A 12,926-nucleotide genomic window follows, 5' to 3' on the forward strand; every position below is an offset into this window, starting at 1 on the left:
CATTCTTGTATAGAGATTACATCAATCATATTCACCTTCTTAACTCCCTTGTTTTACCCTCCCTCTCTCATATCTGACCTCCCCTTAGCATAACCTGTTTTTCATAATATTGGTTGTATTTGTATCAGGTCTGTTTTCCACATATGAGAGAAAACACATGACTTTTGGCTTTCTGAATCTAGTTAACTTCACTTAAGATGATGTTCTCCACTTCCATCCATTTACCTGCAAATGACAAAATTTCATTCTTCTCTGTGACTGAATAAAATTCCACTGTATATAAACACCACATTTTCTTAATCCATTCATCAGTAGTGGGGCATCTTGGCTGTTTCCATAGCTTAGCTATTGTGAATAGTGCTGCAATAAACATAGGTGTGCAGGTGCCTTTACTGTCACTTGACTTACATTCCTTCGGGTGTATACCTGACACTGGCAAACTATTTTTTAAAATGGCTGTACTACATACATTCTCACCAGTAGCATATGAGGACTCCATCTTTTTAGATGATTATCATCCATTTCCATATATTTTGTCATTGTGAGTTAATTTTTGAAAGAATTATTCCATGGAGCTCTGAAAATTCTAACAGCCACGCTTACACATGTATTGTGATTATTTTAACTAAATCAAGGAAACTGAAGTATTCATTTGTTTAAACTAATTCAAGGAAAAGTCAAAGCATGTGAAAGATGTGACATATAGAAAGTTTAAAAAGAAATGTTACTTTAGTATTTTTACATAAACAATAATGAGAAATAAGTGGTTAGAGGAGTGATGAGAAAGATTAGGAGACCTAGGGATGACAAGTACTCATACAAAACTCATTGCTACTAAAATGACTAGTGAAGTTTATGTTTTCCAGCATGTTAAGTATTCTCCTTGCAATCCTGTAAATAATTTTAGTCTGAGGCACTTCTTAAGAAAGGGCTGTTGAGTCCAACCTAATGAAGTTGGGGTTCCAATGCATTTTTTACAAAGGGTAACTCTTGCCCAAGATCCCACTCTCATTCACAATAAAAAGGGAATCAATCTTTGTCTATTATTCTTTAAAAATTAGATGTTTTCCAATTAAGTATGAATATCTACAACAACTGCTGACAGGAACAGTTGCAAGTATCTAATGAACCTAAATCAGATTTTCAAAATCGTATCACTGAAAACTTAAATAATCTAATAGACTTGAGACTGAGAGGAAAAAAGGACTGTTATCAAGCACACGTGGTGATTCAGAGCACTGGCCCGGGAGCCAAAGGCCAGGATTTGAAACTTCATTCCACCACTTAGGATACCTCACTAGGGAGTCAACTGTGTAACCATGGTTTCTCTTGAATGCAGGGAGAGGAATGTCACATCCATCAGCTCATCTTGGACTAAAAGCTAATCTACATGAAGTGCTGGTGGTGAACACCTCAATGAATACTAGCTACCATCCATCCAGCAGAGAAAGGTGTCACTTTAAAACAAGGAGGACTCTAGGGCAAGAGTGTTGAAAAGGACAAAGTGGGAATTGTAAGCTCCAGACCCCACAGAGTCCTTCTTCTAGCTTGTTGAGGCTCTGTCCGTGGCCTAGAATGAGGATTTGGAAGGCACCCAAGAGTAGTAGTCTTTTTGCTGCAAAAGGCTTGCCCTGGTTCCATGCACTGAGTGGTGGGACTGTTTCACCAGAGTGCAGGTTAATGATGGACAGCTGTGCCTCTGTCAGCAGCTCCAACAGGGCTGAATGATAGAGTGGGAAGCTCAATAATGGTCACCAATGATGTCCAGGTCGTAACTTTTGGAACCTAGGAATCCCACCTTATACGGGAACAAGGACTTTGCAGATGCAAAAAAGTTAATGGTTTTGAGATGGGGAGATGGTCCTCCACTATCCACGTGGACCCTAAATTCCATGAGTCCTAGTAAGTGGGATACAGAAAAAGATCAAACACAGACAGAAGAGGGGAAAACAGTGTGACCATAGAGGCAGAGGTTACAGGGATGTAGTCATAAGTCAAGAAATGTCAGTGGCCACTGAGAAGCTAGAAGGGGCAAGGAAGGGACTCTCCCCTACAGCTTCCACAGGGAGCACAACCCGAGTGTTCCACCCCATCTGTGGGGCCCAGCTCAATGTTACACACATCTGCTCTGCTGCCTCAATGGCTACAATCTGACTGATGCTTGAGAAGCTCTGAGATAGATGTTGCCACATGTGTCCATCTGGACTCCCCAGTTTCCTCTGGTCTCATCAGAGAGCAGTGCCAGTTTCTTTCAGTTGCTTTGTATCCCCCTCACTATGGACAGAGGTGTAAAATCTAATAGGGATCTTTTACAACATTATCCACAAAAGTCCAAACTTTTGCATGTCATCTTTTTCAAATGGCCTTGCTTCCTAATTTCCTTAGACACCTGAGCCACTGAACAAGATGTGCTTTCGCCTAATCTTTCTTCCCTATCTGTAACTCAGAGTAGGAGCTGACCTACCTTGCCCATACCTCCTGTGCCTATGCTCTCTCTTCAAAACAAAGCTTTCCATCTTACGAAATTATGTATCTCCCTATTAGAAAAATGGGGAAAGCAAAAAGGACAAAGAAATGAAAATTATCATAGTCCTATCACTCACAAATAATAATGAACAAGTTGGTAGACAATTTTCTAAATTTCACTGTATACAATCATATCTTCCCTTTAATTGGGGCTTTTGAAGCCATTTTCACTGAACATTTACTAATGTTATTAGATACTATATTACACAATTTTTACCAACTGAAAAGCACTTTAATATATAAGTTTTCTTGTACATTTAGGTTATTTCCAATATTTTCCCACTATTATAAAAATCCTAGTATATTCATCTTTTCAGAACTGTGTGATTTTATTTCCTTTAAAAATACCTAAATGGAATCGTTTTGCTCAGTCTGCAAAACATGCTGAAAATTCCAAGCCTTGAAAAAACCATTCTCACAATTGCAATGATGACTCTCTTCTCCTTTAACTATCTGGCTTTGCAAAAAGAATAGTCAGATGTTCACTACTTAATGTCCTCAGCTCTCACCCCCCACCTCATCACTAGCCATCCATGGAGGTCCACCCTCCAAAGTCATCAAGGACCTCCCTAGTGAACTTTTGCCACGTACCACTGAGCCTTTGTTCTTAAGCTCTTTCCTGACATTCCAGGATCTTTTGATCTCCTGATTTCTCTCTTATGCCTCCTTCACTGAACTCCATTTCTTACATCTTGCCCTGAATACAAACATGGCTAACACTCCACTCCAAGTTCTGTGATCCTCTCCCCATATGTCCTCTCTCTTAGCCTGCTTATTAAAGGGCTCAGCCTGATTTGTTGCTCAATAGCTGAATCCAAAACCAACATCTCAGTCCTAAGCCTCTATTTGGAATTCTACTTTGCATGAAAATCTGCCTGTTAGACACCACCAGGGGATGGCTCGCCACTACCCCAGATGCATGTTGTTTTTCTTGATCATGGTCCTAAGCAGGCTGCCCTTCATCTGCAAATGGAGGCATCGCTCTCCCAGCCAGTCAGACCCACCCTATTGGTGGTATTCTACACTTCTTTAGATCCTACATCCAGCTAATCATCAAGTATCACATATGGGCCCTTCCTTGGAAATAACTCATGTCTGTCCCTTTGGTAGTCCCTCATCCCTACACTGGTTCTGCCTTCTCTGACTTCACAGTTTTCCCTCCCCTAGCTCTTGTATAAGGAGCTCCTAGAACATCTTCCTAAAATATGTGGCTATTTCCAAACCTCTGAGAGCTGCCTACAGCCTAATGTGACAGTCAGGGTCCCCGGACACCGGGTTTCTCCTAGATCTCTAGATTAACCTTCATCTATGGAAATCCCCACCCATTTTTAGAGACAGAGTTTCACTATGTAGACCAGGCTAGCCTTTAACTCTTGATCTTCCCGCCTCTGTCTTCCAAATAGTGGATTACAGGTATGTACCAGCACACTCAGCCTTAGAAATCCCTACTCTTGCTATCTCGGTTCCACTCATTCCCATTTCTGGTTTGTTTTGCCTCAGCTATCTTCTTTCTCTACAATGGATTCCTCCATTCCTCTGCTTTCTTCAAGAACTAGATCACATCACATTGATTCCCAAAGGGGCTATTATTCCTTCAGTTGACTTTGCTACAAGACCTACTTGGTACTGGATGCATGGTACTTTAAAATATTATGTCTCTTCTTATATATACATATCATCTCTTCTCATATATAAACCTCATTAGATAGAAAATGTATATTTTCCTTTTGTCCACTCACAGGGTCTAACATGATGCTTTGTGCACAAAAAAGTGTGCATTCCTTTTTTGAAATACATTTTATCTTAGAATACTATCAGCTGCACAGAAAAGTTGCAAAGGTACTATAGAAAGTCCCATATACTTAACCTGGTTTTCCCTCTTATTGACCTCTCACAGTACATTTGTCATAGCTATAATATACCACATTGCATGGCACATCTGTCACAACTAATGAGTCAATATTGATACATTAGCTTATTATTAACAAACATTACTTGAAAAGTCCATACTTTGTTCAGATTTCCTTAGTTTTTAACCTAATGTCCTTGGTCTGTTCTGCAATCCAATCTAGGATATTACAAACTGTTTTTGCAATTCATTTTTGAGGGTGATAAATTTAAAAACTGAAAGTTAGATAGGCAAAATAAAAATACTATCATAACCTCACTAGGAAACAATCTATCTTAAATTCACCTATTTACAGTAGGCTTTCTGTTTGTTTACAGAACTGAATCTTATCTAATGTGTTGGTTCCCTCAGATAGCTTCAAGTACTTGTACTTTTAAAAGACTAGAAGAGTTTTTATCCTTCCATCAGGATGAAGGATTTAATATATTAAAAGCTTTTTCTTTAAAATTAGTTTAAGATATGTTTCAGGAACAAACAAATCACCTCTTCTAGGTCCATGATGGATATGCCCAGTAATGATTAGATAATAAATTGGCATCATGAAACTATTTGCTACTGACAAGACTGAAAGAGAGCTCTCCACAAACTTTAAAACTAAGTTAGAATGATAGTATGAAGTCTTTACCTTAGGTAAACAAACTATAAAGAAACATAAACTCATCAAATGTAGAATCTTCTAATATAAACAGTTTCTTTTCCAGTTTTCAATTTTTAAATATTTAAGGATAAACAAGTAATTTCTTTTATATATGGAAATATTTTTAAAAATATATACTTGCCTTGATATGTTCTAACCAATGAGTAGACTCCAAACTGGACAACCAATGAGATTCTTCTACATTTGGATAAACAATGTCTTTCACTTTTTTTAAAGATTCCCGCATAACATGAATATTATGAATGTCTAAGAAAGAAAGTTCGGCGTTATGATATGCATCATCACTTTCATATCCTCCTCCTGTAGCCTAAGAAACAATAAGATTACAAACAATCAGTTGGGCTTTCTGTTTCATCAGTAACTTTTCAAAATATCTCAGAAGTTATTTGTCCTCCAAATGTCAATCTAAAATGCCTGAAATTTAAATAAATAATTGATGTGACTTGACTTCCTAACCAACACTAAGCCTCAGTAACATTAATCATACTTTCAGCTAAAAAAAGATGGAAGACTGGCAATTTCCTGGGGTGGGACTCTGAACAAAAGTTCTTTTCAAAATTCTCTATAATTACTGGCTCTTCTAGATCTGGAAAGGCAAGAACAGGTTCTGAAAGGTCCTTGTCCTCCATCAATTTTGCTGCTATTACAGTATTCTGGATGAGGGGAAAAACAGCCAAATTTAGGCAGCAGCAGCCACCCCAGCTTTGTAATAGCAATCACATAGGACATGATATAGGAGGTAAACAGGCTTTTCAGTCAGAGAGAGCAGGCCAATATCTCAGCTTCCACCTCTCCTCACCATGTGATCTGGGGCAGAACACTTAACCTCTCTAAGCTCCAGTGTTCTCTCCTACAAAACAGGGTTCACTCCCTAGGTATCACAGGATTAAAGGAGCCATACTCTACTGCAACAACTAACACCAGCCACCACTTAATGAGTTTCTATGATGTCTCGGGTATGATTCTTGTTTTATAAAATTTTATTTCATATAGCAATGCTGCATTTTGCAAATGAGAAAACAAACTCAGAGATGCTATTTCATTCCCAAAGTCACACAAGTAACAGGTGGAACTTAAGTCTAATCTGACTTCAAAGTCCAAACCTATCCCACTGAATCATGACTATCTTTCTGCTAAGCAAATACCAAGAACAGAGCGTTGTACATGGTAGGCCCTCAAAGAATACAAGGTTCCAAGAAGGAGGGGACAGGATGGCAGTGCTCAGGACGGAATCCAGGGATTTGCACATGCTAGGTAAAGCGCTCTATCTCTGATCCGCATTTCCAACAGCACCTACAACCATTAACTTGTCAGGGCAGGCTTTGTTTCACCTCCATAGCATGGTGAAGAGGGCCTATGTTCCATATTGATGAAAAGAGACAGTATGGTTTTGTTTAGGAACCTAGCTGCACTCTACTTAAATGTTCTGACATGCCACAGGACAGGTGGCCTCTGGCCCTTTAAGAAAAGGTTAGCCTTGTAAAGAGAGCAACTTTATGATTGCCTACAGAAAGAGGGCAGGGAAACACCTGCCTGAAACTGAAGAGGAAAGCAGAAGTCCCCAGACACATGTGCCATCACTACAATATGACTCTCTTCTTTTTCTTTATAACAACTGTGGCTTATACTATGGCTTATAGCCACAGTTGGAAGGAACGACAAGGTAACCTAGCGTTTTTGTTTTTTTTTTTTTTCCGGGATTAGTCACAGGGAAGGTTCCTAGCAGGAAAAGTATAGCTAGCACTTGAATCTCAAATCCGGACACCTATATGGCAAGCCAGAGGGCTTGTCCTCTATAGACTCTAGGCGAGAAAACATACTAAGACACAGATATTTCTTTAAATCTTGTTCTAAATAACATCAGTAGTAAGTAGACAGTAAACATTCACTTTGCTGTTTTTAAAGTTATTACCTAATACATAAGCAGACAAGTAGACTATATTCCCTCTTCCTGGTTATCCACACCTTGGGGAAGAATGCTAGAGATGTTCCTGTATGCCTGGCAGCCACCTTTGCAAACTGCAGGCACAGGGCCTGGGAAAAAAAGGGCCAGTTTATCTTTTGCTAGATCTGAAGCCTATAATGCAATGTCACATGTCACCCTCCCACAGACATATCACCTGCTTCTCTGCACATGTGACTTTTAAATAATTACTGTGATTTTCAAAGAGATGTTTGACACTAGTGCTCCTTTCATAAATAACTAAAAATGATATGTGAAAAATACAAAAGGAAAAACACATTAAGTTTCTGGCAAAAACCACATTAATGCAGTTCCATTTTAACTTATCACATGTACACATACTACAAAAATAGAAGTACCTTGGTACTAGATCTTACCAACCCCTGGGTTTTGTTTGTTTAAAATAATGTGATGTTGCTGGTTACATCTGGGGTTGTAGATTCCACAAGGAGAGAAACAAGGGAGAAACAATTAGGGCCAAAGAGAACAGAAGTCGTAAAGGGTAAAAATCAATTAGTCAAGCATAGATTAAGTTCCCCAAAGTTCACGTTCTCCATCTCTGGCTACTTTTGAAGTCTTCTTCAGTATTCTTTTTTCAACAAAAAAGAACAACCGAAATTACCCAGTACAATGATGTAAAGTTCCAAGAGCCTGTTGCTATGGATATAGACAACGAGCAGAGAGAGAATGCTGGGGGAGAAGGGGAACCAAGCGTGGTTTTAAAAACAATGACCCAGACTGCTTTAAGGTTTAGGATTTTTTCTTTAATATTTTCCTTCTTTTTGTTCCTAGAAGGACTGGAAACAGAAGCTTATTTTCCAAGTGTTGAAAAGGCATTTAAGAATTCTATTGCTAGAATAAGTTTTAGAGTTAACATAATTAAGGTATGCATTTCACACATTTTAATATTTTAAACTATTTCTAAATACTTCATTTTAAGGTTGCATCATATCTATTTCAGGCTATATCTGTACGTGGAAATAGTGTATTTCATCCATGTATCCACTCTGAATTATACATGAAGGATAACAGGAACAGAAATAAATGAAATTAAGGATAATCCAAGAAGACATTTAGATTTAATTTCTTAAATGTTTTACTTACAATTCCTAATTGACTTCTGTTTTAACTTCCTGATTGCTTTACAGGTAATTTCAAAATCATTTTTAAACGAAAGCCAATTATTACAAATAGCTAGTGTAAGAGCATGCATGGGGCAGGGGCGGGCAGCCCAGGATGAGTATGTAGGACAGATGATCCATGTGCAAATAACGAATAGCAGAGTCCCCTTCACACCCAGTCTGACACACCCCAGTGGAGACAGAGGCCACACAGATTCCATTTAGGGAAGGTGCTGCATCTATCTGGGCTGCTCAAGGACTTGCTTTGCTTTTAGGTTCTAGTCATGTGTTTTGAATGACTGAAGATGTCAGAAAAGTGGTCTTGGCATAAGCAAAGAATTAAAGATGAAATCTAAGCCTACAGCTGAAGACAGTAAGTCTGAAAGACAGAATCTGGGAGTAAGCAACTTGGTGCAGACCCACAGTAAGTGTTTGGTAGCAGCATCTGGGAATGATGGGAAAATCAAAAATACAAAAAGGAGAAAGCAAAGGTAAAAAACCTATCATTCTGGGGCTATTTGGTACAGGGGCAAACAGCTTTCTACTTTGCAGCAGCTTCTGAGGGCAATAGCATATAGTCACTGCTGTTTGAGGGGATGACCCTAATCAACTTGAAGTATATTTGATATATTCTGCTTAAGAAGACAAAAAGTGCTAGGCAAGCACTTTACCACTGAGTTACATCCCCACCCCTCATTTCATTTTAATGTCAGTTTTCTTTTTATTAAAACTACTTTCTATTTAAGAATACTAGTGTTCTTCACTATGAATTTAAACTTTCCACATGCCATCAAGTTACAGCTACTCAACAGGCTGAGGCAGGAGGATTGCTTATACCCAGGAATTTGAAACCAGCTTTGGTAACATAGCAAGACTCCACCCAAAAAATAGATAAAATATAAAAATACACCCATATGTTAATATACCATGGCAGAAGCAGTCACAGAACATACTGCACTCCATATGTTATGTTAAGTTCGTATCACATTATCAAATGCACTCACCTTGTTGGCCACTGCATTTACGCTGGGTCTTGCGTCGTAGATGGTGAGTTTAGAAGTTTGCCTATTAGTCTCTCTGATCACGTCCAGATATTTCTCATCATCTTTATTTCGCTTACCACTCATACCCACAAGAGGCTGACTGCAACGCACAATGACCATCTTGTTTTCTGGATGAATCCACGATAGCACCTATGGTTAGTTTGGAAAGTTTACGCTATCAAGCTTCAAATAAATAACTCAAACTAAAAATAAGGAAGTAAATCTGATTATGCTGAAATGAATACTTGCGCACTTACAGTTTCACAGTGTGCATATTGAGAAACATACATTTTAGCTCTTATAACTACTCAGAAACAATCACAACTGGTTGCTTTGCCAGTCTTTCTTTAATTAATATCACATCTAACAAAAATTAAATGCTTATTCCAAAAATGTTATGCCACTTAAAGGAAACAAAGTTTCTGATATTATTTTAATTTGGTAGCTTGCACTAGATTTGTTGTCATATGAAAACAACTTGAATAAAAAGTGAGACGTAAAGGAAATCATCTCTGATACAGAATGTTACTCATGTCTACAGGTCATTTCCCCAACACTCTCTATTCTGGAATCTAATGCAGGAGGAAAAAAATACAAGAGAAGTAAAGATTTTAGACTGCCAAGAGAGCTGCCAGTCTCCACGGAGAAGCTTGGATAGCCGATGCCTAGGAGAGCTCATGTGGTACACCCTCAGAATCAGTCTTCTTCAATTTACTCACAAGTCTAACCCATTTTATCCCTGGCTTCTCAGCTCACATGCAGCATATGAAAAACAATACACATAAAAAGTAGCTAATAACGCACTGTCCAGAAAACTACCCAGTGTACACTGCAGATGGGGAACTGTTCTGTATGTGAAACGGGTCTCTATAAAGCTGGTGAAAACAGAGGAGACCTAACTTCTCATGTTTTCTAGCATAGCTGGATAACTACAATAGACAGCAGTTAGTTGAACGTTTTGGAAGAGCTACTAGAGAGGATTTCATATGTTCCCAATGAATGATGAATGTCTGAAGTGATGGATATGCCATCATATCCTGATCTGATCAATATACAGTGTACCCCACAAATATGTATAATTACCATGTATCAATTAAGATAAACTGTGTATATATGTATCTACAAAAAACATGGGGAGCTGGGGTAGGGTAGGACAGTAAGTGACAATGTGGGACTGGGGTCAGGTGCCAGCTCTTCTGTGGCTCTACTCTCAGGCACTTAACTAACAGCCTCTCTGGCTTGCCTCTCCTCCTTGGTCAAATGAGGAAAATAGCAATGACCTCAGAAGGCTGCTGGGAGGACCAAAGAAAGAACACCAGTAAAGTAAGCTTGCATTAGCTTCTAGAAGTAGGCGGTAAAGTCAAGAAGGAATGAAGCATAACCACTTGGGCTCACTTAATAAAAGACCAAAAACTCTTATATCTCTAAGTCTAAGGCAAATGATAAACATGGATGTTCATAAAAATGATGTTTATTATGACAATGGACATTTGAGAAAAAAGATGACATGATAATAAGAATACTCCTTCACTCTCAGAATATTGAGTCCTTGTGTCATGCTAGAGACCACTTAAATGCCATTTTAGTCCCTGCCTAGGAGTCCAAAGCCTTGTACCCACCTCCTATGGCCCAACTCCCCCAGTGCCCACCTCCTGTGGCCCTTGTGTTAAGAGAGATCAAAGTCAGAAGATCACCTTTAAAAGAGTAAATTGCTACACATACAAGATTTACTGTTTGAGAAAGACCCTCATCAAATTTTAAATTTAAATGGGGTCATAGGCAAGACCTTCTGCCAATGCCCTCTCTTACCCCACCACCTTTCTCTCTGTGGTGCCATATTAGGAAATTCCACTCTTTTGAGTCATTTCATCTTTTAAGTTCTATTTTGACTATTTATTTATTTATTTTAGTGGTTTTGGGATTTTGAACTCAGGACCTCAGCTTGCTAAGCAGGCATTCTACCACTTGAGGCACACTCCCCACTACCTTTTCAAAAGGATACTTGCAGTACAGATGGATGGGTACAAACTAACGCTCATTTCAATGTATCAAGTACTATGAGTGCTGTTAAAATATATACTATTTTATATTAGTGTCATTAAAATTAATATTTAGAAGCCATAATTAAGATATACATAAAAATTTAGTCACTAAAAGATGTTTATTACAGCATGGTTTATAACAATAAAAGATTTTTTAAAACTTATGGCAATCGAAAATTGATTAAATAAATGGTACATCTACACACTAGTATATGAGTAAATCATATTTATCAATGTGGAAAGTTGGTTGGAAGACATTGCTAAGTAGAAAAAGTAGGACAAGATCTACATTATAGAAAAATTTCATTTTTTAAGTGAATAAATACATGCACAGAAGGAAGTCTGGAAGGATATGTAACAAAATGTTAACAGTGGTTCTTACTAGGTGGCAGACTCCTTTTTGCTTATTGGTATTTTCTAAAATCTCTGAATGAACATGTTCACTTATACTAAAGAATTAAGACGAACCTGTTTGAGAACAAAAGAATGTGAATGCATTAAAGCATGGAGATTATTTCTTTAACCATGGTATTTTATTATAGTTTGTATCGGATTTATGTGCAAAATAATGATATTGCTCATCAATTGTCTTTGTATTTTTATATGGGCTTAAAAAAAAACCTACCAAATACTAGTGGTTTCACATTTAAAGGCATTTGCTGGATGAAAGCTCTGAAACTTGCTGTCAGGAGTCAAACGGTTAGAAAGTATAGTGGAAAGAGCATATTACCAGGCCTAATAATATCAAATAGTAATCATTATAAATATAGAGAGGTGATAGAAAGCTTAGCCTTAGTTTTGTGTTTTAGGAAAATAAACTGAAGGTAAGAAGGACCAACCAAAGTAAAAAGAATCAATCAAATGGCTAGATAAAAGTTAAGAAATTCTATTTGTTCTGTAGCAGACTCTCATTCATTCAGAACAACAGGGACCACTGGACCAAGACAGAAGACTAAGGTCGTAGCTTGGTCACAGTTGTCCCATTTCCTTTCCTGCCCCATATCCCATGAAATTCACACATATAAAGACATACAACTTTGACACAGTAGACGCTCTATGAATATTAAGTGGATAAGTGAACAAAACCCATCCACAGTGCCCTAGCCCAGTTCTCTCTGTGGATAAGGCATGTACTAGCAAGACCTCTGGCTAGGGAGGGATGCAGACTGGCTTGGTAGAAAATCATGTCCAAATGTAGCACAAGAGGACTGAACTTGTAACCCAAGCTTCAGAAAGCATTGTATTCTAACAAAATGAGGTAAAGAACATACTTTCAAGTACAATATATGTATCATGAAGATATGAACTGACACCAATAATCAGAGAAGCAAGAGAATTTTAAAAGTTATAACTCATCTTAGGCTGACAGTATATAAATGTTTTTTACAAATATCCTTTGTTGTGGGATGGGGTTTGAACTCAGGGCTTTGTGCTTGCAAAGCAGGCAATCTGCTGCTTGAGTTACACCTCCACATCTCTGCTTGAGATCCCCTCAATCTCAGCCTCCCAAGTAGCTAGAATTACAGGCGTGAGTCACTGCTGCCCAGCTGCAAATCCTTTTAAGGATAAGAATGTCTGGACTTGGAAGTTAAAGGTAAGGTAATATTAAATCTTAATTTCTTCAACCTTTGCTTTTAAAAATCTACTAGTTTGAAACAAAACCC

The 12,926-nt window shown here is 38.1% G+C and overlaps 1 protein-coding gene across 6 annotated transcripts in view; it reads right to left on the reverse strand.

The window, feature by feature from the left end:
- The window catches only part of Mtm1 (myotubularin 1), a 104,987-nt gene that overhangs the window by 17,417 nt on the left and 74,644 nt on the right, over positions 1 to 12,926 (reverse strand). For all 6 annotated transcript variants that reach the window (XM_074063395.1, XM_074063391.1, XM_074063392.1 and 3 more), the window contains 2 exons: positions 9,182 to 9,370; positions 5,215 to 5,400 (listed from right to left, as the gene is read on the reverse strand). In XM_074063395.1, coding sequence (XP_073919496.1) covers positions 5,215 to 5,400; positions 9,182 to 9,370 — 375 coding nt within the window. The remainder of the gene's footprint in view (positions 1 to 5,214; positions 5,401 to 9,181; positions 9,371 to 12,926) is intronic.

The sequence above is a fragment of the Castor canadensis genome, chromosome X (genome assembly GCF_047511655.1).
Source record: "Castor canadensis chromosome X, mCasCan1.hap1v2, whole genome shotgun sequence".
NCBI classification, from domain to species: Eukaryota; Metazoa; Chordata; class Mammalia; order Rodentia; family Castoridae; genus Castor; species Castor canadensis.